The sequence below is a fragment of the Macrosteles quadrilineatus genome, unplaced genomic scaffold (genome assembly GCF_028750875.1).
Source record: "Macrosteles quadrilineatus isolate MER2022 unplaced genomic scaffold, UCM_ALF_1.0 Scaffold_8__2_contigs__length_117827958, whole genome shotgun sequence".
In the NCBI taxonomy this organism is placed as follows: domain Eukaryota; kingdom Metazoa; phylum Arthropoda; class Insecta; order Hemiptera; family Cicadellidae; genus Macrosteles; species Macrosteles quadrilineatus.
In genome coordinates, this window is record NW_026542601.1 from 9019687 (window position 1) to 9046907 (window position 27221).

General features: G+C 34.6%; 1 protein-coding gene across 2 annotated transcripts in view; it reads right to left on the reverse strand.

Annotated features, from left to right (window-relative positions):
- Nucleotides 1-253: 253 nt before the first annotated feature.
- Nucleotides 254-27221, reverse strand: part of LOC128999844 (prominin-like protein) — a 61009-nt gene continuing 34041 nt past the window's right edge. Inside the window, exons 2-23 of one of the 2 annotated variants that reach the window (XM_054426550.1) lie at nt 26056-26162; nt 23783-23949; nt 23204-23324; nt 21707-21773; nt 20708-20872; nt 19490-19614; nt 18938-18961; nt 17487-17652; nt 16405-16534; nt 15512-15664; nt 14692-14904; nt 14247-14378; nt 12884-12989; nt 12456-12545; nt 11545-11669; nt 10779-10881; nt 9603-9761; nt 7390-7511; nt 6611-6661; nt 6274-6426; nt 4036-4140; nt 254-3455 (exon numbers count right to left, since the gene is read on the reverse strand). In XM_054426550.1, coding sequence (XP_054282525.1) covers nt 3440-3455; nt 4036-4140; nt 6274-6426; nt 6611-6661; nt 7390-7511; nt 9603-9761; nt 10779-10881; nt 11545-11669; nt 12456-12545; nt 12884-12989; nt 14247-14378; nt 14692-14904; nt 15512-15664; nt 16405-16534; nt 17487-17652; nt 18938-18961; nt 19490-19614; nt 20708-20872; nt 21707-21773; nt 23204-23324; nt 23783-23949; nt 26056-26162 — 2600 coding nt within the window. In that variant the 3' untranslated portion in view covers nt 254-3439. The remainder of the gene's footprint in view (nt 3456-4035; nt 4141-6273; nt 6427-6610; nt 6662-7389; nt 7512-9602; nt 9762-10778; nt 10882-11544; nt 11670-12455; nt 12546-12883; nt 12990-14246; nt 14379-14691; nt 14905-15511; nt 15665-16404; nt 16535-17486; nt 17653-18937; nt 18962-19489; nt 19615-20707; nt 20873-21706; nt 21774-23203; nt 23325-23782; nt 23950-26055; nt 26163-27221) is intronic. The other variant, XM_054426551.1, reaches the window with a different exon arrangement.

Consider the following 27221-nt stretch of genomic DNA (forward strand, 5'->3'; position numbering starts at 1 on the left):
TAAGATCAAAGTAATTTAAGATGTGATTAAAAATTCTTTCACAGTAAACAATAAGGATACCTGGGTTGTTTGAACAAAGTTAGAAAGTGGAAAAAATATAGTTAAAACAAAAGTTAATCAGGGAAGTATTGCAATGTTACGAGGAGAACCAAAGTGCTCGATAAGTCTTGTTAAGAAACCGAAGAATGATAATTAAAATCCAACAAACAAAACCTTAGAGTATGCAATGAGAAGGTGAGTAAAACACAATTCATACAGACATAAAATACAATTTACTTTGTCACTTTGTCCTTGTTAGTGTACATTCTATGAAAAATAGCAAACCACTTTACATCTGTTTCAAAATATACATTCAGAGTGTTCGGGGAACACAATTCAAAAATAGAATCTTTGGATTAGGAGGGATGCCGACTATTCTACTAAAAATTGAAAACTGCAACATTTGGAGGAAAGTGCAGTGAGTAGATGTGCTTAAAGACTTGGAAAGATTCAATCTAAAAATAAAAATTAACTTTTTTCATAAACATAAAAATTATCAAGTATCAACATTTTTCTAAAGAAAATTCACTGTAACAAATTCTAAAAACAAAAACTATGTTTTTTAACACAAGGTAATTTTTGACAAGTTTTACTTACAAAATAAAATTTGTGCGTAAATAATGCACACTTTAAAATCGACAAAAAATGAAATTGCATACAACCGAAGTATATGTTTTGAAATTTATCCATAATATTTACAGTACTTTGAATGAGGTTAACGTGAAAAGGAAGTGCTGCACACAATGACCAATGATAAGGGTTGTGAATACAAATCTTATATATTGTTAAATTGTTAAAATGTGTGAGACTGAATTTTTTCTTTTGCGTTTTAATTAGATAAAAAGTGATTGCTAATTTAAAGTTTAGTGACATGATTAAAGGGGTAACATGGTTTCAGAGTTAGTTGCAATTTCCTTAACAATGTTTGATAAATAAATAAATAGTCAATTAACTTAGTGACTTTAGGCGCTTTTTATTATTTATGAATTAACATTTAGCCACTTCGTAGAGTTTTCATAAAAAAATTAGTGTTTTTGAAAAGGCGCAAAGTTCAGCTAGGTTATAGGAGAAAATTAGAGTTTGGGACTTTACCCTTTTTTGTAAAAGTAATTCTGAGTTAGAATGAAAAAAAACAAAAATATTTTTCACACCTCTAACAAAGTTAATTATGAAGCTGAAATGATGTATTAAAAGCACAAGTTTGCTAAGCGGTGGGATGTTCTTTATGGAATGGCATGATGATAATATCTACAACATGATTACTAATCAATACACATGCAGAAAAGTCAATGTCTTTTTGCTACAATATTGGACATTTTATAGTTTATTGGGTATTTCAGATAATATACATATTACATCAAACTTTGTATGAAAACTTTTACCGGATGAATCCAATAAATAGTGTTTATCATTTTTTTCAAATAATTACTCCATTATTCTACCTTGTACAATTCATTTTTAGGAATCCATTGGAAAACGAAAGAAAACAGTTAAGTAAGAATCTCTGAACAGAACTGCAAAAAAAATTTCAATTTTTTCTTAAATATCTTTGCATCAAAATCTACAAAGCAATTTATGATGTTATTACTGCAATGTAAAATGCATTAAAAATCTAGGTTTAAAAAGCACAAACAACAATCAAAAATTATTAAGTAAAAATTTTTTAAATTTTTTATTTAGAGTACCTACTTATTGTACATACAATCAATTTAAATTTAAAGTGGATTTTGAAAATATTTGTATGATTCCAAACAGTTTTTCAAACCAATTTTGAATGTTAATGAGCATTGGGGAAAATACACAACCCAATTCCCAACTTATCGTTTATGTAATATGCATATTAACTTAAGAGAGATGCTTCTTAAAGCTTGTAAAGTAAAATAAAGAGACATTTAAACTTTAACTTATAACACTTGAGATTCGATTTCTTCATTTCTCTTGTCTAGAATCCTATTTACCAAGCACACTTAAGAACCATCTCTCTGCTTAATACCATTAAATGCGCACTGGGTATAACTATTTATTTTAAAATGCGATATAGACATATATTGAAAGACAATTTGAAACACCTAATATTAAAATATTTATAAAATACAGTACTAAGCAGAATAATTATGTTTGCAATATTTGTACAACATTGAATTTATTTACGCTACATTTACTCCCACTATAATGTCATCTATTATTTATTTTTATTGTTACTTACTTGACTAATTTAGGTTTGAAATTTGTGTAAGCAATGTATTGAGGAAAAGATAAAAAATACCTAAAACACTCAATTTAATTTATTCTTGCAACAACTTAACATAATTAAAAATACATTCAAAAGTCATGGACTATTACTTTACACAGTTTTAATCTTTTGCCTAAACACAAAAAGCATAACTGAATATACAAAAGCGTCAACGCTTGTGTTTTAATCGGTTTAAAAAACAAACATTAAAAATTGTTTGAAAGAAAACAGTGAGTTGGCAGAACTGTCAACGGACAATTATTTTTAGTCTTACTGTTTTGTTGATGTGTTGCCAACTTAATAACTAAAAGAATAGTTCTCATAAATCACTCATTCTTATATAAATAAACAACTATATTTTCTACAGATTCACAAATACAGCTATTGTATTCGCAGCTTATATTATGATATCACTAAATTACAACAACTAAGATAAATACAAAAGAATATCATTTCAGTCTGAGGACTTTATATTTACAATTTTTCGGCAAATGCATACGGCTCGACAAAAGTTACAATTTAAAGTAACAAACGGAGAAAACTACCCTATAGCTACATGCTGATGTAGAAACGTATTAAATACATAGAGAATTATCATAATTGACGATTAAGGTTTAGGTAGGAAGAACGCTTATACTGTTTCTGATGCTTAGAACAATTCTTAAGAATTTCAAACAAGGAAGCTTTATTGGTATGGTTGCTACAACTGATAGAATCCCGATTCCCATTTGCCACAAGGTAAAAATTTCTTCTTCTTACCGCAACCTAATCTACAGCATTGTAAACTATTTTTACTGAAAAAGACATTCGCAAGTAAACTGTAAGACTCGAGTATTTACAAATTAGAATAATATTGCAAAAATATTACAAACAAATTGATAAAGCGAAAAGGAACAAACAAAAAACTTCACAAACCAATGTCCAACAACCAAATTATTCTACATCATTTTAGCGAAATAAAAGAAAATTTACTCGTCAGACAAAGGTTTTTGGCGAAATAGCAACAATAAAAATAATACCACAGATATCTGGCACTGGGGAAAATTAGACGACCGAAAACACCAATGCAGCGATACGAATTAATCAAATTATAAAAACACATAGTTAAAAACAAGTGAGTCGAATCGTAAAACAAAAACAGCTGATATCGGAGGGAAAGATGAAGATCTACGAACGAGGCGTTCTGAAACAAACAAAGAGAGTGTTGTAGAAAACTGCTGGAACTTGACCAATAAAATGTAAATAGAGGCATTTCAGAAAAGTATTGAAAGGCAATGCTAAGAGAGAAATCAATTAAGTTTATATGCTCCAATCAATGAAGGGTGAATACAAATGATTTATTTTACCCAATAGGCCTAAACAATAATTCTACCTTGTTCTGTCATAGGACTATTAACTGACCAGCTGAGTGGTTATAGTGCTTGCCCTCAAACCTGAGGGTGTTGGTTCAATTAGGGACCCAGGTGCTTGCTTCTCACTCGGCTAGCACTTGTTAACCAGGGTTTAGACCGTTCCATAAAAAAACTTAAACAATGTCAGTGGCATCACCATAATTTTTAAAAAATCAAACAAAATAGGAAAAGTAATTAGGAATGAAAAAAAACCAGTACTACTGAATTTGAAAATTCTCACTTAAAATCCATCTGTTATAGAAGTTCAAAGAAAACTTATGATCACTAGACAAGAAATGTAGCGTCAAACATCAAAACAAAGCTCAAATTGTTCAAGTACTAGTACAATTATAGGATATTAGATGCACTCACGGGCTAGGGCCTGGGTAGTAGTATGGCGGAGGTCTCTCATACTCAGTGGACAACGGGCTGCTGTTGTAGCGGGGCGGCCCCCCCATGTTGGGGAAATCCCAGTGCCTAAAATATAACAACAATGAATGCCAAATCCACAGAATTATTAAGTGTATTCATATGGATTTTAGAGGGGAAATATCTCCTATAACAAATACAGCTATTTGAGAGACAAATTTTATCTCTGGTCCACCAAAGCTCATGATGGCCTACTAACCATCAGGGCAAAGCGTGATTGGCAGGACGTGAGCCCAGAACTCCAGTACCAAAGGCATGTAACCTAACCAGCTTCATCTGTATTAAAAATCAACACTTCGCCAGTGTGTCTGCATCTGTATTAAAGCGATCTTACACAGTTTTAGTTTTATATTGAAAAAGTTTCATTTTTCCTATGTTTGGCAGGCATTATATAAAAAACAAAGAGGGACCCAATATTGACCCCTGTGGCACTCCACGTTGCACTTTATCCTAAGATGAATTTACATGTTGACCATTTTTGCTGATTTTAGTTCTCTGATGTCCATTTATTAAATAGGACGAAAGCCAAAGTTGTTTTTTTCCTACAACTCCAATTTTGCCTAGCTTTTCAATTAAAATGTCGTGGTTAACACAGTCGAAAGCGCTGGATAGGTCGCACAGCACACCCGCAGCCTTCTGCGACGCATCCAGCGCCTCAGCTATGTGATTAACCATTTATGTTATTAATGTTTCAATGACATACAAAAAAATGGCTTGACTAAATCTTTTTTTTATTAGCAGATTATTTGGAGGGCTGCTGGAATTAGTATGAATAGACCTACCCGCTCCTTCTAGCTCAATTTTTGTCATGTAAAATATTAAATTTAGGGAAAATTCAGTTGTTTTTGTGTAAAAAAGTCTTTGATTTAACAATTGACAATATGTCCTGTTATTATGATGTACTGACATGTAATCCAATAAATAAATACATAAATATTATCTTACCTTAAATTCACTTTTTTTTTATTTCCATGTCTACCTACAGTATCAACAGAAACCTTTTTTATATAAAAATACCACCGCCGCAGCAAACCTGCCGACTAAGCGAATTTCCATTTGTCTGAATTGATTTTCAGTTAAATATATTTTAATAACATTAGGTTTAACGAGTACCTAGGTTTGCTGCTACAAGGAAACTAATAAAGAGTGTTTTTGAGTAAAATATTGATAGCTTAGTACAAAATAAATAAATTTGCCAGGTTTGATCAAAATATATCCATAAACAAGCAAACTACAACATTTGACAATATTCTCCATAAGAATAACATGGGAATTTTAAATTTACAATTTTTTAAATTTTCTCCGTTACTAATAATCGAACAAAAATACTTTTATATACTAAATTATTTGTTTTTTTAAGCTCTTTAAAAAGGTCTAAAGAGAAATCGGGAAATTTTGTGTTTTGAGGGTCAAAAGTGAGAAAAACCAATTTTTACCCCATAAAACCCCCCGTAAAGCCCCGTTCCCATGGTCCGATCGTGCTGGTTCGCGAACTCATTCAAGTTTATCCCGCTTTACACCATTAAACCAAATTTCATCAAAATCGGACAAAAATTACTCAAGTTATCGCGTTCACGGACGTATATATATATATATATATATATAAGTCTATATATATATATATATATATATACATATATAAAAATTTGAACGAATGGTGTTTTTGGCCTCTGGGGACATCAAAATGAAAAAGTAAATCGGTCCCGGGTCTAGGTCTTACCGTGCCACCTACGGTAATAGCTACTTCCCTATAGGGAAATTCGCTAAAACAGCATACCATAGCTATAGTGTTTGTCGTTTGAAATAATTGAATTAATTTAGTTTATACGAAGATAAAAAACTGGACAAAAAATGTATGTATGATTTCATCATTACACCTATCCTCCCAAATGTGTTAAAGACAAATTTGTTACTGTACGTCGCTATGAACTTGAAATAAACTCTTACATCCGGTTCAAAACTTCTGGTACCCAATAAAAACATGGTACTGTATAAATTGGCAGAATTCATGGTAACCAATTCATTCCATCAAATTCTGAATTCCATCTATACAAATTATCAGTAATCCAAAGCCAATTCTGTAATAGACCACACCGTCTAGGCCTCTTTTTAACAGATCTTGTGCTCATATTGAGCAGAATGATTAAGTAAAAACCAATAAGTAAACAAAGTAATACTGACTTTGGCGCCATATCTGTGAAACGAGGCTCACTGCTGGTTGCGCCAGAACTTCGGCTTCTCTCTGCGCCAGAGCCAGCCCCGCTGGCGCCGCTGTTGTCGTATGGCTCAGCGACATAACGCTGCTGTGGCTTTTTCTTCTTCTTCTCATTCACGCTACAACACAAATAGTAGTGTCATAAAAAGTCCACTGTTTTTAGTAACACTTTTTTTTCTTACCAGTTTGAATTTAGTATAGGTACTGACTTTTAAATCTTACGATACTTAAAAATAATTTCAATTACTGGAGCAAAACTTTGAAACTTGTAAATATGATTGTAAAATATTCCTAATTACTTACTTAGCCAAAGGAATGTTGTCGCGATCAGCGTAAGCATCATACAGGTACTCACTGCAAACAAAAACATATTGATAACCCCATATAAAATACTAAACACAGCAGATTAAATGCCATAATATTCATCTTTTGGAGAAAGTGTTTGGGGGTACAGAATACAAGTTTAAGTAAGTTTAAACATAAAATATATAGGGTATATAAATCACAATATTTGTCATTACATTGTTGAAGTTTCTATGGTGAAATTGACTTGTTTGGAACATAAATCACAGGTGAATAAGAACATTAATTAATAAATAATAAAAAATAAAAAATTTAAATCACATTTTGGTTTTGAAAATCTGTTCAATGTTTACTGGCATGCGCACCATACTGTAACCAATGTAAACTATGCTATTTTGATTTTAAGAAATAAAATAAACGGTGATTTTATATCATGTACAGTAATTGGCTAAGCTACAAAGGTAATTAAAATACAAAATTTGTTCTTGGTTATTTTGCAAATAGTTATGTCATTAATGGAATTTTTGATCATGATAGAACGCATAGGTGTCCAATAGATTTTGAATTATTAAAACATTCTGCTTAAAAATCTATTGATTTAAGGATGCTTTATTGATGTCCCACACAATTGAAAAACCTTAATAAATGTTTTTGTCAACAATTATCTGACCAATAAAGTATCTGCCTACAAGAAAAATCAAATAAAAAATCTTCTAGGCCTATCCATTTGTTACAAAACTTAGAAAACATTGTACAAATCAAATTTGAAATATACTTACGCCTCAACTAGAGGTCCCGGGTAAGGATCAGACTTTTGATACAGTGCAGCCAACTTCACAGAGAGAATTATTGATGGAATGAACAGCACCAGAATGAAGCCTACACTAGCCCAGAAGCCGTTCTAAAAGCAGACAAACAAAGTTAGTATATTTAACAACCCAATAATCAATTGAGTTTGATATAATATTGATACACGAGGTGTGTCCGTAAGGTCTACATTGATTTCCCATCACAACCAAACGAGCTTGTTAAAATCTGAGACCATCATCGCTTTCCTTACTTCATACACAACCATTCTAGTAGGGTTTGTCCATAAATTGGGCCATTTTGTTATTTTTTATTATATATTGGTTTCCAATATTGGAAACAAGAACTAACTGAACGTTCACAAGACAAACCATTCAAAGTTTCACACAGCAAATACTGTAAAAACTTAATTCAACATGTTCAACATGAGGCAACATAGGAAAGTTTACATCTACTACATTTGAGACAATTGAATGGTGTTGTTAGTGCATTAGGCAGTTATATTGAAAAGTTGGATCCATCCTGGTGCACTTGTGTGCGATTCATAGAGTTCAACTGTTTCAGGCAGAGCATTGGAGAGGACAAAGAGAGACTTAGAGTTATGGGTGGTTTCTTTTTTAGTTTTACCTCAAAGACTATTTTCTGATAATCACTCAGTTTCCCAGTACAGTTTTCCGGTACACTTCAGCTGTCCACCATACACCTGTTTTCTTAGGATTTGGATATTTGTTACATGACAGTCAAATTATAAAAAAAGGCATTTCAACTATTGTATAATCACAGCACCTTCAAAGTGGTAAGATTTTAGACTAACAAACGAAACTGGTCAGACCTACCTTGGCGTATACAACAATAACTATATTCTCGATCATCTTACAAATTTATTAGTACAGTCCAACCTCAGTATAACGAATCTGAAGGGACCGAACTGAATATTCGTTATATCAAGGATTTCGTTAAAATGAGGTTCGTTATATAGAGGTTAGGTTTGCAGGAATTTCGCTAAGTCGAGGTTCAGAACCAGCGTCGGTCAATATAGGCCGGGATTTGACCTCATTAAAACACAATTAAAGTAGCATAGGCTACAATACTTTACAGTAGGCCTACAGTGTTCATTGTACAGTAGAACCTTCTGTATCCAATAGTCAATGGTAGAACCTAAATTATCCGGCATAATAAAGGTGAGGGATCTTGAATATTGCGCAATCATGACAATGGCATTGACCTTGGTACAGGTTAAAAACTGTAAGTTTAAAATCACAGCTTGTTCTAACCCTCCTAAAACCTAGCCAAACACTACATTGCGTAGTCATAAACCATGTAAAAAACAAAACAAAACAGTAGAAAGTTTTGTAAGCTACTGACTGCTCCGTGATAGGCCGGTAGGCTACTTCGCCTACAGTACAGTATTGATTTATCACAACAGAGGAATGTCAATAATAATCATTAACTATAGCATTGGTGTTGCTAGTTTTAACAAATCGTATTGAAAACAATAAATTATTAGATAAGTCATTATAAAAGTGCATATTCATAGCCAACTTAAAGATAATAAAAACACTCGTAAATCAAGGGATGTTGTTAAAATAACGATGTTGCTATTCTTTCTCTTTGCTTTTGTTTTGATATTTTTTCTTAGATTTCTCTTTATCCAAAAATTGTACAATTCACCATATTTACTTATCACCCAATCACAGCTTACTACAGATTACGTCATCATCAGTCCTCAGTGAATGAAATCAGTTCTCAGTTGCAACATTGCGTGCGCAGCGACAGCAGACAGAGAGATGTGTAAACGGAGCAGACGAATGTTAGCGCAAGCGATGACGTCACCTTTCCATTTAATTTTATAAAGAAACAGATTTTCCAAAAACAATACTGGGGTGGGGGATTTGTTATATCAAGGGAAAGACGTAGACAATTCGTTATGCAGAGGTTAAATTCGCAATGTAGAGGTTCTGACAATGATAAATTTGTTATATTGAGGTGTCTTATTTTAGCCGAAATCACGAAAAGTTCGTTAAATCAAAGTCGTTGTTATGGTTTGTTCGTTATGTAGAGGTAAAATATACATAGTCTCTTATGGAGAGTTCTAGGGGATTAAAAAAAATTTGTTATATCAAGGAATTCGTTATATTGAGGTTCGTTATATCAAGGTTAGACTGTATGGGAGTGAATTACTCACGTAGGGGTCCAGTATCTTGCTGCATGTGGTGGTGATGGTGGCATTATACACCTGTGAGATCGGCCAACACTTGCCTACACTGGTCTCCACCTGATCAACCACGCGGTTCATGTAGTCTGTGATGTGGACAGTGAACTCTGAGGCAAAGTCTGCGGCAATCTGTAGAAAAATTAATTAGTTTATAGAAAAAGTCATAAAAAAAAAGAGTAAAGACTTAGAAACAAAAATAAAGAGCAGGCAAAGTTATTTTTGGGAGTGAGACTTTAAATATCATCGTTAAGGCATATATAGTAATTATTTTATTTTATTCTCATCTCAAGACACATCGTAGACCATCGCTCATCGATCACGATCACGACTTCACTTTATTAGTGCAGGGCTATAGGAAAATGCTTTAATACAGAGTATTTTAATTATAACTAGAGGTCGTCCAGTGGTGGAAACTCGACCAAAAATATTTAATGTACAGACTTCTTTATTTTCATTCCACACTTTGAATAGAACATGTGATTGGAGTTTCCTTCATTTGTTTTGATTTTCTGTTTATATTTCGTTGTTATTTCCTCACCAGCATGGCAACTCATAATATCCATGTTAAATTTTTCAAAATTTTAAATTTATTTTTTGTGCTTATTTTTGAGCCTATTTTAATTTATAAAGGGATTCTGCACACCTACAGGAAAATAGCTTTCTAACAGTATGCGTAGATTTTCCCTACGATGCACACGAGCTGAGAAAAAAGGTTTTAAAGAAACATGCTTGCCTATTAATATATAGATGTTAAAAAGATAAAATGATGCAAGAGTACAGTCAAAAGGTTTTTAAAAGTTATTAAGATTTTTCCTTAGAAGGACCTCACTCAATTGCCTTTCTGAGGACATAAATCTCTTGATGTAAATTCAGCCAAATACACCAAACTCCACACCTAATGTACCTAGTGGACTAAGTGTAAAAAATGTCTGACAGATTAATACCAGGTTATTAGAAGATGTATTAGTGGAATTTTAATACAATAGACATAACTCGCTATCTTCAGAGTTCAGACTACTGCAGGATAGAAACAGACTATCCTATAGAATAACAGTTTGAGTTTAAGTTCGTCCAACACGTACAAATCATAACCACAAAGAGCTAAGGACAGCAAATACTTGGCCTAATCTTCACTATTTGACTCACCTTGGATATGATCTGAGGTCCCTTCTCATTGAGCATGTGCTGGGCGGCCTCCACTTGTCGCAGCATCTTCTCTACGGCCAACTTGAGGGATGGCTCGTTGAAACTGCAAAGGCAAATTTAATTCATTGGTGAAGTAAAGTAAGTATTACAGGGAATATAATAGGAAAATCAATGTGACCAAACTAATGTTTGATTATTAGAGGATGGTTTATTTTAAACAGCTATCACTCAAGGATTGTTGTTGTGATCATACTCAAACATTTTAATTTTTTATGAACAAATGGTGAATAAATCTAATTTTGGTGTTTCTTGTGCCTCTCCCATGAAGGCTTGCTATTTCAACAACCAAGGCTCTTGTACTTTATGTTACATCATTTACTTAAAATCAAACAAACTTCTATCTCACAAAAAATCCAAAAACCTACGCCCTTGTGCTCTAAGTACTCTATGCCCTTAATTATTTTAAAAAGTAAGTTATGCTTGAGCCATCATCTTGTGTAGTTATGTTCATGTTGTTTGCCTACTCTCTAACTGTACTAACACTAATAGTAATTTTTTCACAATTCTCTGTGTGGTTTATCAACTTTGGCTAGATTTGTGTACTTAGGTACTTTCGCTGATGATGAGATAAGATTCTAGATCCCAAAACGTTGTAGAACTAATACGTGTTTTAACTAATTGTGATTTAATTAGTCAACTATATAAGCTTGCCATCACCAAAAATGGTCTTCAAAGATTTGATTGCTGAACAGTGAACAGATCTTACCGAAGGTGATCTGTCAGGTTAGCAGCATTCTCATTCAGGTCCACCACGAGTTTGTGCATCGCAGACACCTGATTCTGCTGGTGGAGCTCAAGGTACTGTGCTTGGAACATCAGTGAGTTTTTGATCTGCAAATTAAATTTTAAGAATCAATAGAATGTATACAAAGGAAAATAGAAATGCAGTGTCATGCTAGTTAATGAATTTAACTTAAATGAAGTTCTATTTAATCCCAAGACAAAAACAACAGCTTTTGTATGATAATTAGAGGTGTGCTAACAGTTTGATTTTCAAGCCAAACCGAGGCCATGCCTACAACTTCAGGTGACCCAGCAGCCAATTAGAAAAGCGAGCTAAAGATGAGCTACTCAATCGGGATCCTAGAACAAGTTTGCAAAGATCTCACAATAAATCAAATTTATGCTTTTGCTGCAGTCACGGATGACGACGATTAAAATTCCGTGTCCACGGGAGACGATGATGATATCTCGCGGAAGATGTCTGATATTTTTCCACAACCGTCTAGACAACCTCAAATATCAACAAATATCAAAGATTTTGCCGTGATCGCGGAAAACAACAGTAACATTTCCGTGATCACAAGAGATGTTCAATATTTTGCCATGATCGCATTAGACAATCATGTCTTCACTTCCGCAGGAGATGATCAATATATTGCCACTATCATGGGATACAATGATGATATCTACAACTCTGCAGGAGATAATCAAGATTTTTGCCACAATTGTGGAAGACGGTAATGATGTTTCCGTGACTGGTGAAGATATTAAAGATTTTGCCTCAATCACGGAAGACGGTGGTGATGTCTACTTAATTGCAAATTAGCTTAGTTCTACAGTTTTGTCCTGACTCTTGACATAATAATCTTACACCCAAATAGCAATATTCCTCACCTTTATCTGAGACGGAGGTAGTTTCTTAGCTGTCTCAGCAATGGCGTTGGCTAATGTCATCAGATCTATCGACGTTATCTTCTCATTGAGCTGCACAAACAAAATAATTCTATAGAAATGTTTTAAAACATGTGTTGTACTATTTAAATTTAAATGAATATTTAGAAATTGAAATGTAAACAACCAAGTTGGAACTTGTAGAGAATCTTTCTTGCATTTAAATAAATACACGTTTGATTTATCTTCTCCTTGGCCATAGTTAATATATTTAAGTTTGAACAATTTAACCTATAGCAGGTCTCAATAATACAAAACTGTCTAAAAAATATAACTCATATGATGGACAACAAAATAAGCTTGAAAAGATAATTCTTCAAAATTGTACTTATTAAATTTCACACAGTAATAAAACATAAAGAAACACTCACAACTTTAGTGTAGATTGTCAGATTGAACTGGTTTAGTGGTGAGTTGGCCAATCGGATGAGTTGTTGTTTGGCGCTAGGAGTCAAGATATCCACGTGGTTTTCCAACCTGAAAAAATATTTATGAATACCACCAGCAAATTTTGTCCATTTCTTTATACAATAGAACATGTAACATCACACATTTCTTCAAATGTTTCAAGTTTTAAATACCCCCGCCGCAGCAAACCTGCAGACTAAGCGAATTTCTATTTGCCTGATTCGATTTACACTAAAATGTCTCTTTAAAAATATCAAACTTATTCCCTATTTAAATAACATTAGTTTAACGAGTACTTAGGTTTGCTGCAACAGGGAGGGTAAAAAGGTGTTTATTTGTAAAATGTAAATAGTTTAGTATGAAATGAACGCATTTTCAAAATTTGATCAAAATATGACCATAAACAAGCAAACTTCAACAGTTTACTTATTCTCCATAAGAATAACATGGGAATTTTAAATTTACAGTTTAAATGGTGCATAATAACGCTTCAATACACTAAATTATTTGTTTTTTTTAATCTCTCCAAAATGATTTGGAAAGAAAATGCTAAATTTTAAGTTTTTAGGGTCAAAAATGGGAAAAACCAATTTTTGCCCCATAAAACACCCCATAAACACCTGTTCCCATAGTCCGATCATGCTGGTTCGCGAACTCGTTCTAATAAACGTATGTTTACAAGTTTGTACCAAATTTCATCAAAATCTGATGATTTTTGCTCGAGTTATCGCGCTAACGGACACATACACATATATAAATATATATATATATATGAATTTGAACGGATGGTGTTTTTGGCCTCTAGGGACCTCAAAACGAAAAAAAAAATCGGTCCCGGGTCCAGGTCTTACCATGAGTACTACGGTAATAGCTTATTCCCTATATGGGAAATTCGCTAAAAGAAAAGAGAAAATCTAAAGGTGGCCTATAGGGAACTTTATTTAAAGATGAAGAAGACTAGTATAACTGGAAGTGCAACATTTAAAGTACCTATTACAGTAAAATTATTAATTTGTTTTTATTGTTTTATTTGTTTCCCTTGCAAGGCTTGACCCTTATAAAGGATATTCCCAAATGTAAAAAATACTACTACAGTTTGATCTTAAAGCCTAAGCTGTGTGGCTGTTGCACTTCACCCTCATTGTACAACCAATGCCTGAGTGGCCCTTTTTTCTCCCCAAACCTGGCATTTGAAATTAACAGGCCGCCACACACTATGAGAAAAATCAGGCTTGCAAATTCTCGACCACTAGACATCTGTTGACTAATCAAAGTTATCAGCGACTCGACCTACCATGCGTCGTGAGATCGAAGCTTTAAACCAACCTGATTTTTCCGGTCAGTTCCTCAATCCGGTGGTTGATGCCAAACTCCTGCGGCAGTTGAGGGTATTTAGAGATGTCCACCAGGTGACGTAGCTCCAACACATTGTACAGACTCTCATTTGCGTGGCACTTCCTGCAACATTCACATCAACCACATGTTTAATACATGGAGCAGTGCTCTACCAAGGTGTGAAAGATTTACTGTGGACTCTAGAGAGGATCCAATGACGCCAAAAAGCTTTAATATAGGTCAATACAATAGTAGAGATGAGTCGATTCATGATACCAATTTTTGATACACCGATTCTTGTACATTGGTAACAAGAATCCATCGTCAGGAGTTGATGCAAAAATTTTGCGAGATCGCACTGACAATGATAATGACTTAACGTTGTTTTCTCCCATTGTACGACTAAAAATCTTCATTGTCTCATGTATTTACTGACCTAACAATGCTGCTGAGCCGGAGTGGAGGCACAGGTCTCTGTGGTGAGCCGTACAGTCTCAGTGGCACCTGCTGGTCCACCAGCTGGAACAGTCTACTCTCTGGATGGCGCATGGTGTAGCATACGGCGCGGTCAGCTAGCACACCAGTCATGAAGTAGAACACTGTCACCACCATCAGCACAGCCCAGGACAGGAACATCACCCAGACACCCCTACAATGTTGAGCAGAAATATAGGTCAACTAGTCTTAGTAAGTTATTTAGTTTATTATTGTGAACAATTTCCCATCATAGGTAGTTAAAAAAAGTTTGCAGAGCGTTTCAGAAGTCTAATCCCGTCCTCAGGTGAGAGTGTGTAAAACTTTACAAGATTAGTACACTAACCCAGCCTAATATGAAAAATCACAAAAGAAAAAGTACACAGAGAACTGAATTGTTATCAAAACAAGGAACAAAAATCCCAAATGAAGTAATAATTATTGCTGAGTAGGCAAATACGATGGAAAAATCTGCACAGGATAGTGGCTAAAAGGAGACCCACCATACTAATGAAGATCCTTGTTTCTATCAAATCGTGATAGGTAATGTTTACAATTATCTATTTAATAAAATAAAATAAACATCACAAATTCACAAAACATGTAAACTTCAAACAATGTAAACTTACAAAAACTCTACTAATATAAAAAATCTACCACAATATTTACTTTACAACCTTATACTACTAACAATACGGACAAGGCGTCCGCTTATACATTATCGTCTCCCTCATCATTCCGCTACACCCGGTATGTTACAGAAGCACAGCAGAGTTACTCACAGCATAAGAAACCTCGCGCCAGTGCCTTTATCACAACAGTCATCGTTGTAGCCTCCGTCAGGCCGCTTGCCGCAGTAGCCGCAGAACAGTCCGAACGTCAGACAAGACAGCACCACCAACAACGTACAGCTGACACCCAGTCCCAGGTAGTGTCTGCGGAAATAACATCACTATAATACACACTAACTAACACTGAAACTGGCACAGATGCTCCTCTTTAGCTCTAGATGCTTGCTAAGAATCAGTGAATAGTATCATAGATAAAACATACTCCCCCAAGTAGATTTCTCATCCTTATGCAACAGCTGAAGACAATTTTATTGTTAGTTCTGTACAGTTTATGTAGAGGTCGTGTTTTGTTTACAATTTGTTTCCAGTTATTACAGTCATTTAAAACCTCGTTTAACAAAATAATACGCTCTAATCATAAACAATAACTTGTCTCCTAGTTATATAACCAAACAGCAAAGCACAAATCAAGAAATCTATAAGTATAAAATAATAGAAACAAAATTTTGTCAACACTAGCGCCCAGTGTCACCGTACATGAACTAGACACGAAAAACGTGCTTCAAAATTTACAATGGGATGACAAGTCTACTTGTGTTGGTTAGTCTATGATAGTATAGTATGTGTGTATGTGTGTGGGTATAGTATGTGTTGTAAATATTTAGCCTATATTTTGTTATTCATGTTAAGACATGGTCTGAAAACTGTAAATTGTGACTTGCTCAATAAAATGTTATGTATCCTTACGGCAAATAAAGATTTATTGAGTGTTTCACCTTAGAAAGCTTGATACGTTAATGAGCATTTAAAACTATTTTAGAAACATCAAAGCATTGATTAGTTCTTAATTTTTATAATTACTGCAGATAGAAGATGTTACTCACTGGTAAGGTCCATACTCGTGAAGGAACTGTTCTCCCACATGAATTGGCTCCTTACTTTGAGTCAACATTATGTCTCTGGCTCTATCCAACATGTTAGTGATCTTGTCTGCACCTTCCTTGCAAACAATACCTGTTGACAAAAAACAAGTGTTACAGACAGACAGTTCCATCTATAGTACAACTGTACAAAATTAAAGGATAATCGTTCAAATTCATTTGGTGGTACAAAATAGGGTGATCTGATGTAAAACTTGACAAGCAAAGAGCGAGGAGGCCTCCAAATAAGATATTTGATCACTGGTTGATGAAGTAATTCTTTTTTACACCCTTTGAGGTCAAATGAATTAATATTTCATAGGAAAATGAAAATGGAGATGGTGGTGTTGGAGGGAATTAGATTGTGAAGATGGTGGTGTTGGAGGGAATTAGATGAAGGAGATAGTGGTTTTGGAGGGAATTAGATTGTGGAGATGGTGGTGTTGGAGGGAATTAGATGAAGGAGATTGTGGTGTTGGAGGGAATTAGATTGTGGAGATGGTGGTGTTAAAAAGGAATTAGATTGTGGAGTTGGTGGGGTTGGAGGGAATTAGATTGTGGAGATGGTGGTGTTGGAGGGAATTAGATTGTGGAGATGGTGGTGTTGGAGGGAATTAGATTGTGGAGATGGTGGTGTTGGAAGGAATTAGATTGTGGAGATGGTGATGTTAGAGGAAATGAGATTGTTGATTGAGATGAAGAGGGATGTGGAGAAGAGAAAAGTAAGATGGCAAAAGGAGAAGGGGGATAGAAGAAAATGGAAAGGCCTAGTCGACCTAAATCTGAGATTAACAGAAACAACTGTTTTTCTAAGTAATGCAAGTTAATTTGAGGAATTATGGTGATCATTTTGCATCACGATTAGATTAGGATCTTGAATTAGATCCCATCTTAAGGTGAAAAAGTATTTAAAATAGTAACACGAATCAAAATAATAAATGATTAGAAAAAAGGTGAGCACGATTTACAAGTCTGCACACAAGAGACATCCTTAATTTTTACTAATTATGATGAAAATGCATGCAATAATCCCTCATGTAACTGACCAGCTCGCTTGATGGCATCAGATATGAGTGGTTTGCCTTCGTCCACTATCCTCTGTATGTGGTCCCGGACCTTCTCAAACTCCTGCTGCCCCTTAGTGACCTCCTGCTCTATGTCACTCTCCAGCAGCGCAGAGACATTCTGTAGACTGGCAGTTACATTGGGCAGCTACAACACGTCAAAAGTCATAAGTCATTTATTCTCTGAATAGGTACATTTTTTACAATTATACATCTCAGTCGTCAAATATAAGACCTAATAACATTTAATAAATAAAATAAACAATAATTAAAACTGAAGATACAATCAGCCAGACATAAATTATATTTAACTGTACGGCTCTTTTTGTAAAAGGTGGGCTTTCAAACATTTTTTTAACTTTTTTTGTCAGAACATTCCTTTACACTGGTTGGAAGAGAGTTAAACATCTTAACACCCGCTGTAAAAGTTTCTCTTTCAGACAGGGACAGGTGGATTTGTGGAAGAAGATCATAGCCATGTGTCTGGTGGGATACTTATGACTACCTCCAACAGCAGGAAGACCTAATTTTAAGAGAATGTTAAGTTTTTGAAAAAATCCCCTACAAGTGCGATGGTGGGAGACTATATAAAATATGAATAGCTCGTTTCTGTTCTATAAATGCTTTGTTTGCATGTGCGGAACCTCCCCAAACCTCATACCATATGATATAACAAACTGAAAGCATCCATGGTAAACATTGATCAGGTCCTTTTGATCAAGCAAGGAAACCAATGTTCTCAAGGCAAAACTCATGTTGCTCAATCGACCACAATGATCTGTAATATGTGATTGCTACGTAAGCTGAGAATCCATAACAACTTGACTTCAGAAAGTTCTTTTATGAAGATTGCGGTAGTTTTAAATGCAGTGAATTTTTGTTTTTGTTAGGAATTGGACTTAACTAGTTTTATTCTGATAAAAAAAAAAATGAAATGACAGCTACAGGTATTTGACTACTTTCTACACTAATTCTACATCAAATTCTAGCTAAAAATATGATGCTGTATGAACAAAATTTAAAATGAGCATTGAAATATCTACTTTTTTTTAGATAATAATCTTTTCATTTTTTACCCTTTCAAAATTAATAATAGGCCTAAGTACAAAATTAATAAAAAATAATAAGTACAAACATTTGGATACAACATTCTTTTTCAAAATTAAACTCTCAATTTTGATTGTATGGTAAAGTTTCACATTAGGCCTACATTTTAAACACTATTTTACTTATATTGTATGGGAAAATTCTTTTTGCGTGATTTTCTACAGAAATAATGCATCACTCAAAAGAAATCTTAGATGCAAATAACAAAACAACTACGAAAAAAACACTCAATAAAAAATTCTCAAGATACTGAAAACAAAACTGTAACATTATCCAAAATTACAACACTTTTTTGTCTACCACTAAAAAACAATCAATGCACCCACCTTTGGTATATATTTCTCAAGTAGCTTTGCATGAAAAAATCAAACATTCGGTTAAACATCAGTTGTAAAGTCAACTATACATAGTGTAATGGTGCAACTTAGTCTTCGCAAATTATTTGACTAACAGATGTGTTTTGAATTTCAATCCATATAGGTGATCTCAGGGTTTTTCCTGTACTAGCAGGTCATGCAAAAGTACCGTAATCATAGAATTATCATTTAAAACTATTACTAGACAAATGTGTAGTGTTTCCATTTTACACAGCAATGTAAAAGTGAATTTTAAAATCTCCTGTATCTTTATTTCGGAGATAAAATATTACTAATTTTGATTACCATACCCAAATGATTTGGTGGCCATCAATTAAGTATATTTTAAACATCAAATATTTTCTACACTCATAAAAAATTGAATGATTTGGCGTTTCATAAAATACCTATGAGTCTTGTAACAATACAATGAAAAACAGAAAAGTTGTTTTGTAAATAAACAAACTATTCACTTTAATTGTAATATATTTTCTTGCCAATGTGAAAACTGGGGGTACTTACATGAGCAAAGTCAGTCTCAATGTTGAGATGTGTGATGTTGTAAGTTCTCAGAAACTCTATACAAGCTGGCTGGGACTGACATTGACGCAGCTTCTCCATCAGATTCTCCCGAGTCTCTCGTAGAGCTGCGGAAAACATAAAATTATAAACTGTTAGTAATATTAGTCAGGAACAAAACCTTTAAGATGATTAAGCTTCGTCAAACCTATGAACGGAGGGAAATGCCATCAGGTGATTACTGATGGGTCAAAAACAAAAACTTTGGAAGGAACAGGATCATGAGTTTTAACTGATAGCCAAGTCATATACAACACTTTTGGCCACACTCCTGGTATGTTTCAGAGGTAAATGACAAAGAAAGGTACGTTCATTTTAACCTAATTAGATATAGATACAGAATGAGGAATCCTGTCGGATAATCAGGTGACAAGCAAAGCTCTAAATACATCCGAAATCAGGTCCAAGATGGCATCAACTAATAGGAGCAAACAAGAGGTGGGCAATAACATAATTGGGTAAATAATACTATCGCAAGTGTCACATATTACATTGATATTACCTCAGTATCAGACTACTGAGAATAGCATTTTTTATAACGTCATCAGAATTGGTAGAACTAGCAAGTAAAATAATTCTCATGTGTGTCTTTCTATTAACAGTGACTGGTTGAAATGTACTGGAGGAGGAAATAATAGGTGACAATTATTATAAAAGGTTTAAATACCTGCTATTAAGCAATCCAATTTTGTTGTTGACACAACTAGTTTCGGTGTCTGTGTGACACCATTATCAGGCTGCACAAGGACAGTTTTCTTTCTTCATACGAAGAGCGTCATATTTACACGAAAATAATAAATAAACATTTAAACACGACACAAACACGAATACGAGACATTTATGGTAACTGATCAGTTAAGAAAACAGACGACGCTAACCCGACGGAGTTTGAGTCCAGACTCATAACATAAAAAACTGTCCTTGTGCAGCCTGATGATGGTGTCACACAGACACCGAAACTAGTTGTGTCAACAACAAAATTGGATTGCTTAAAAGCAGGTATTTAAACCTTTTATAATATTATTTGGCAATCCGGAGGCTAACAACTACAATGAAGGTGACAATTATGATAGTATAATTTCACCTATAACCAAAATCAAAGGCATGATCCTGACTATTATTGTATAGTAGCGTTGTTTTGCTGCGATCGTTCGGACTCACCTTGCTCTAGCTCTATAGCCTTGTCCTTCAACTGCACAGAGAGACTGTCTATGTTGGACAGGTCACTTCTGATGATACTCAGTCCTTTGACAATCGTAGTCAGGTTGGATATCACCTCAGCCTTAGATACTTCTCCTAACTGCTCTTTCATAATCTCCCCGCTCTCTGTAAAGAAAATTCATTAATTAATTGAAATATTGCTGATATTTTATAATAAAGTGAAGTATACAAACATTATTTTATCGTCCTTATCATTTGATTTATTTTTCAACTAACTAAAAAAGTTATTTGTTTAACTAGTGGGCCAAGTGGCACTTTGCTGCACACAAGAGAAATGTTTACGTACAAGCCTTGGAAGGTGTGGGATGTTTTTCAAGTGCAACAAAGGCAGTTTGCACTCGCGTTACACATTATATTTTTCCTACAGTTACTATAAAGCATGTTTAGTTAGTCTTTCAAACACTGTACAACACGTTTTTAGGTTAGGTTGGTTAAATCCAAACATTGAACAAAATGGGAAACGCTGCACCAGCTGATCGTAGTTTTAATATCTTTAAGTGTTGCCAACTTATTTTCAAGCGTAAGCATATTACCTGCCTAAGCCTAATAAAAGCAAGCTGTTTTGTGTTGTTTGGTTGGAATACTGGTGTGCGACAAAGTAAAAAGTGTGCGGCAAAGTAAGTAAATGCAGCAAATAGCAGCTTTCTGTACAAGGTAGGGATTGTATCAGTGCAAGGAACGCCACTTTGTCGAGTGACTGTAGGAAAATATAATATACATAGTGATCTTGATAGCATGATTGATGAACTGAAGTGAGTTCTGGTTTAGCTTGAAGAACAAAATAATAATTCAATGGGACCACACTTTCTTTGTTGCACAGCCAAATAAAACTTGTGGGTCTTCCCCTTGATTTAGCGACTAATCAGTTAAGTTCATTAGAGGCTTTGTTGAGCCTGTTATTTTCCTTGGTTGTGAAGAAAAGTCACAATAACAACTTACTGTGTAGAATAGTGTTTAAAGTTGTCTCCAATTCCCCGTAGTTGGTGACCAGCAAGTTATTAACCTCCTGAAATAAAAATCAAATGTATTCACAACCTTGTTACAGCAAGTGGTGTATGAGAATTAAGGAGAATGTAAGTTTAAAAAATTTTCACAGCCAATTATGTTTAAGCAATTATGGAGGAAATTAACTATCAGTATTTATGAACTTAAGCTACTCGTGGGATTTTTTGAACCTTTAGCTAAATAAGGCAATCTAAGCACTTTTTTCTTCTGGCTCTTTTGGGGGGCCCCCCGAAAATTTGCGTTTCAAGGTTGCCTTATTTAGGCATGTGAGGATGGTATGTCCGCCTTAATGTGAATTTGGGCACAGAAAACGTACTACTATAACCCAGAATGCCAACCGCATGGTAAAAAGCATTAAGTGTTTTGAGAGAGCTTTGCCTGTCAATCCGTAGGCAGCACCACCAGCGTTGCTATGCTATTGCATGGCGACGCTGGTGGCGCTGCCTACGGATTGACAGGCAAAGCTCTCTCAAACCGCTTAATGCTTTTTACCATGCGGTTGGCATTCTGGGTTATAGTAGTACGTTTTCTGTGATTTGGGGCTGTAAGTGTTTTGAAGCAAGTTTAGACTAGGTAAGGTAATGTTTAGGTTATAATAAACCGAGTTGTGAGTTTACATTACCTACGGACTGTGTTTATTCAATTAAAACACCAGAGAAACCACAGCAAAATACTATTTCAAAGAGTTTATTACAATACAATTTTGATTCATTCAGATTTTTTAACTCAGTAAGCCAATGACAGAAGGTTACTAATTTCAGCTTTTAACAACTATTTCTAGCTTTTTCAAAAATCGAAGTAGCAACCAACGCTATTTAACATGTTTACCAAATCAGTTATGACTAAGGAATTCAAGGGCTAAAGAACCGAGCACCAAGTTCATTCTGTTAATGACCATTCTTTGTGATCTTCTGGTGACCTTGCCAACTGATTGGAAGTCTAGAGCCTTGATTGGATTAGGGGAACTTCCTTTTCAGCTCACGCACACACTTTAATGAGTCATCTACGCAGCCTTTGGGGCAAGACAAATTATTTTGACATGACATTACTTATTTTAAACTACAGTAGACCCTCTTTTAACCGACCTTGAATAAAACGATGATCGGATTATCCGTGTTTGAGTTTATTGGTGACTTTTCTATCGTTAATACCTGAGAAAAAAAGAAAAGTTGTTTATTTTGAAAATAATACAAAACTTCAGAATAGTGATTATACAATTTCAAATTAAAATAACACTTTATTTAAGGGATTGCCCGTTTTAACCGACCTTTTGAATTCCGACCTAGGCCCGGTCCCATTGGGGTCGGTTAAGAGGGAGTCTACGTTTTCTAAAAGACTCAATTGCAAATTTTCTGCTACATTAACTACTAGCTACATGAAAAAATAAACTTCTTCTTACTTTCTATATAAACGTGTTGTTATTTTTACTACCTTCTTTGTGTTGTTGAGATAGAGATCAGTGTCGGTGAGTGATGTTTTGAGATCATTGGGCAAAGAGCGAGTCCCAGTTTCCAAATACTCGTTGGTCACAAAAGCGCAAACTACTCCGAACCTGTGAAAGGATGACATGTTTGTAAAATCAGTTTCAAAAAAGATATCAACTTCAAGTTCAATATAGTTTTATCTGGTGCCTTAAATTTATAAAGATTGTGTTAAAAATTAATACAATTATCGTTCAAATAAAAATCGTCAACCCTTTAGAGAACCTATGATGAGTTTGCCAAACAAATTAGCAAGAAAAATGAAGATTTTGTTTTAAATTTGCTGAAAGGTGTCACCCCATTAATGTAGCTAAAATCAAGTAAGTTCAACAATTTGCTGATAATTTATTTTAAAATACACTTAATACTGTTGAAGGATACTATTTCTTTACATGTTTTTTCCAACAAATAATATTATGTTTGCTGTTCTATTATGTATGATTTCTACTTCGATATAAATACAAAATTTTCAGAACTCTATATATAAAAGATAAGCTGGATAATGAAGATGGTTGAATGCGCAACTCACGCTATCATAATGGTGATGCAGCTGAGGAAGAAGCCGTTGGTGTGTCGTCTGCAAGGATCATAGCGCTTCTCAAAGGGTTGACTCCTGGCGCCACAACGACCGGCGCAACGGCAACAACAGAAGAACAACCCGACCACGGGTACCACCACGACAAACACCAGTCCCACCTGCAAACAGATGAGTGTGTGAAGTTGCCGACTTGATTATGACAAGTAGATTTTGCTTTTAAAACAATGTTATCATATAATCTGAAACAATTTTGTAAGTAGAACGCCAGTTAAGCAAATTCTGGTTAACGGAAACCCGGGTTAACCGAAACGGTTCCATAAAATAATACAAGGCTAAATTATAAGTAATACCAATGCTTTAGTAACTTCAGTTATTTAGTTTCAAGTATTTTCTAACCCCTTGTAACATTTCTGTAGCTAAAATAAAATACTGTATTATATAGACATTGTTTTAAATTTATTTTCCAACTCACCGTAGTAATACATAGGCTATTTTTAGCATATGACCACGGTCTCGTTAAGGGTCAGTGGAGCCCCTGGGCAAACCCAAACCAGCGCCCCTTTTTTTCCTGGTGCGGGCGGGTGGTGGTTGGGGGGCACCTGGTGGGCGCCCCCAAACCCCCAGCGCCCCTGGGCATATGCCCAGTCTGCCCGTTTATAAAAGTGGGCCTGCATATGACGGGTTAACTGAACAATTGGTTATCCAAAATGGCTGTCCCCCTTTATTTTGGTTAACCGGGGTTCTACTGTACCCATAAATATCACTGATCTGTAAGAGGTAGTGTATTTTCAATTCAGCAGAACGGTGGATAGAATTTAAATCTGCAAAGATCGGATTGCTAAAAAAGAAGTAAAGTGAATCGGAATATTCAGGATCAGAGAGAAAACAAGAACAAGATATTGTTAAAAATCTATAGGACGTGAAAAATAGAGCATGACTAAGGCAACAAACTATTTGATTCTATCCTGAACAAGACTTTGTGTTTCCTCTGCTCCTGCTCAGTCCAATTAAATGTCTCCCTTAGAATAATTTTCTGATTAAATGTAAGACTTCTTTTGCTCCCCTTGTTTGAATCTAGTACAGTGGTATAATCCAATAGAGGGGTGGTAAAGAGGAGCAGAACTGCTTTTATAAATGGGCCCAGGCATGCAAGAGGTTTTTAGGTTTGTTCGGGGGTGCAATTATTCTCGGGCGTATCACACAATATGCAAACCACGGGCCTGGTGAGGGGTTCAACTAAAATTAATGGTTAATTACATACAAATTGAATATTTTGCCATAGAGTGACTAGCTTGAAATAATTATTTCATCCAACCACCATAAATCAGATACAGTATCTAGTTTTACAGCAAAAACTCTTTTCTAGAGGCAAAAACAAACAACACTCTATACACTAAATTTTCACTCAAAGAAGTTATGAATCTGCACTAAAGTAATTTGTTAATTGTTTACCACAGAAGAAGATTACTCTATATTGCTCATTCTTGGCGATAAAGTTTATGCTATTTGAGGGATTATAGCACACAATTTATATTAGGATAGTTAAAAATGACTTTTTACAACATTTCGGGTTCTGTAATCTGATCCTGCCCTCAGTTGAGAAATGTTCTATATAGTTTTTTTTTCAAATTTGTCTGATTTGTGTAAATAATCTTGTTAAAATTTGGTTACTTCGTCATCTAAGGATGAGATTAAATTCCAGACTCAAAACAAAGAGAAAATTTGTTTTATACATTATGGTAAACCGGCCACAATAGTTTCTCAAACAAACTTTATATGTGAATGTGGAACCTTGATAAGAAGACCCTCGATAGCGAGTGACCCTTGATAAGTGTCATTTTCAAATCCCCTTAGATTTATTTTACCCTTAATCACATTTTAAACCTTGATAAGAAGTCAACCTTGATAACAAGTCTTATTTTACAATCCCCACGAGTCTTGTTGTCAAGGTTCTATTGTATATTCTTACATTCCAAATACTGAGACTTTGGAGGTATATTTCTTAGATGTGTTCTGCAATTAAAATCAAACAAATTCAGGCATCGAAAAAGGCACACTATTTAGCACTAGAATTTTCTTATACTCACTAAATACTAAACCTCTCCTCATAAAAAGGACAAATGAATTGTGACTTATCTTCAAGATACCCCATGAGATTATCATAGGTGAAAAGCGACTTCCCTACGCATTCTTTGCTTCATGTATCACCCAGCTTTTGGATGTTAACTTTTATGTATTTATCTCGTCTACCCCCGTATACTCACCAGAACCACTAGTGCTAGTAGACCGTAATGTCTGACTAGAGCCCTCCATTCCTCCTGTATATCAGCGACATCCAATCTTCCATCGGTGGGACGTGTCCTTATAATACCTGTCAGACAAAAGCTTACATTAAACGGCTGAAACTACGATCTTAATACATATATATCAATTTTTAAATGATCTAGGCCTACACTGGCACATAGATTCTAAACACGGCCATGAACAGCATGGAAATCTGCCTGTATTTTTTATTCCTAAACAACAAATGATATACTCTATCTGTTCTTCGCACTGGGTAGATAGCTCAGAAGAGATCGAGGGCTCTTTAAATATTCTATTATAAGCACTTATAATAACAAAAGTCAACGAAAACCCTTATTAAAAAACTCAATGATACTTAGTTTACTAAGTTCTCTATGATTTTATTCAATTCACTGGGTGGCAGAATAAAATTTGGCATATCGAAGAGTCATGTGTTTTTTGTTGATGTAGAACCCAATGAATATTTTCTATCTTAAGTTCAAACTTTGGGGTGTAAAGGGATTTTCATCCCACACCTAAGGACACCTTTCATATTTTTTAAATGTGTTCGCAAAGTTCAATGTTTAAAAATTATTTGTCTAAAATGACGGTCCAGTTCGGTAGTCGACCCCCCATATACTACGCAAACACAGACAGAAACTACCAATTCATAATTAATAGGTAAATAATATAAGATTAGTTATTAGTAATATCAAATAATATAGATATTATCATAGATTTAAGGAGTAGACAGATTAAGGGATCCTGTGTGTCTATTCCTTTAATCTATAATATTATAAAGACGATTTAAATAATGAGTCACATAATTTTAATGCAGAGAAGATTTGTAGCAAAGCAACTAGGAAAAATTAAAGATTTAATATGATAACCAGTAATAATTTCAGACAAGAACAAAAACTTTAAACCCAGACAGATGAGTAAGCAAATTTAACTTGAAACCCCTCAGTAACAATGGCCTTAAAATAAACAACATCACAATGGAAACACTGTTCCAACAACAGCTGGAGATTACTTCCTAAACAGCTGATAAGAGGTCATTAAGATAAGACATGCACCGCCGCATCCTGACTGATAACAGAACAGTGACAAGAATAACAATCATAATACGGCCGTACAGGTTCCCTGT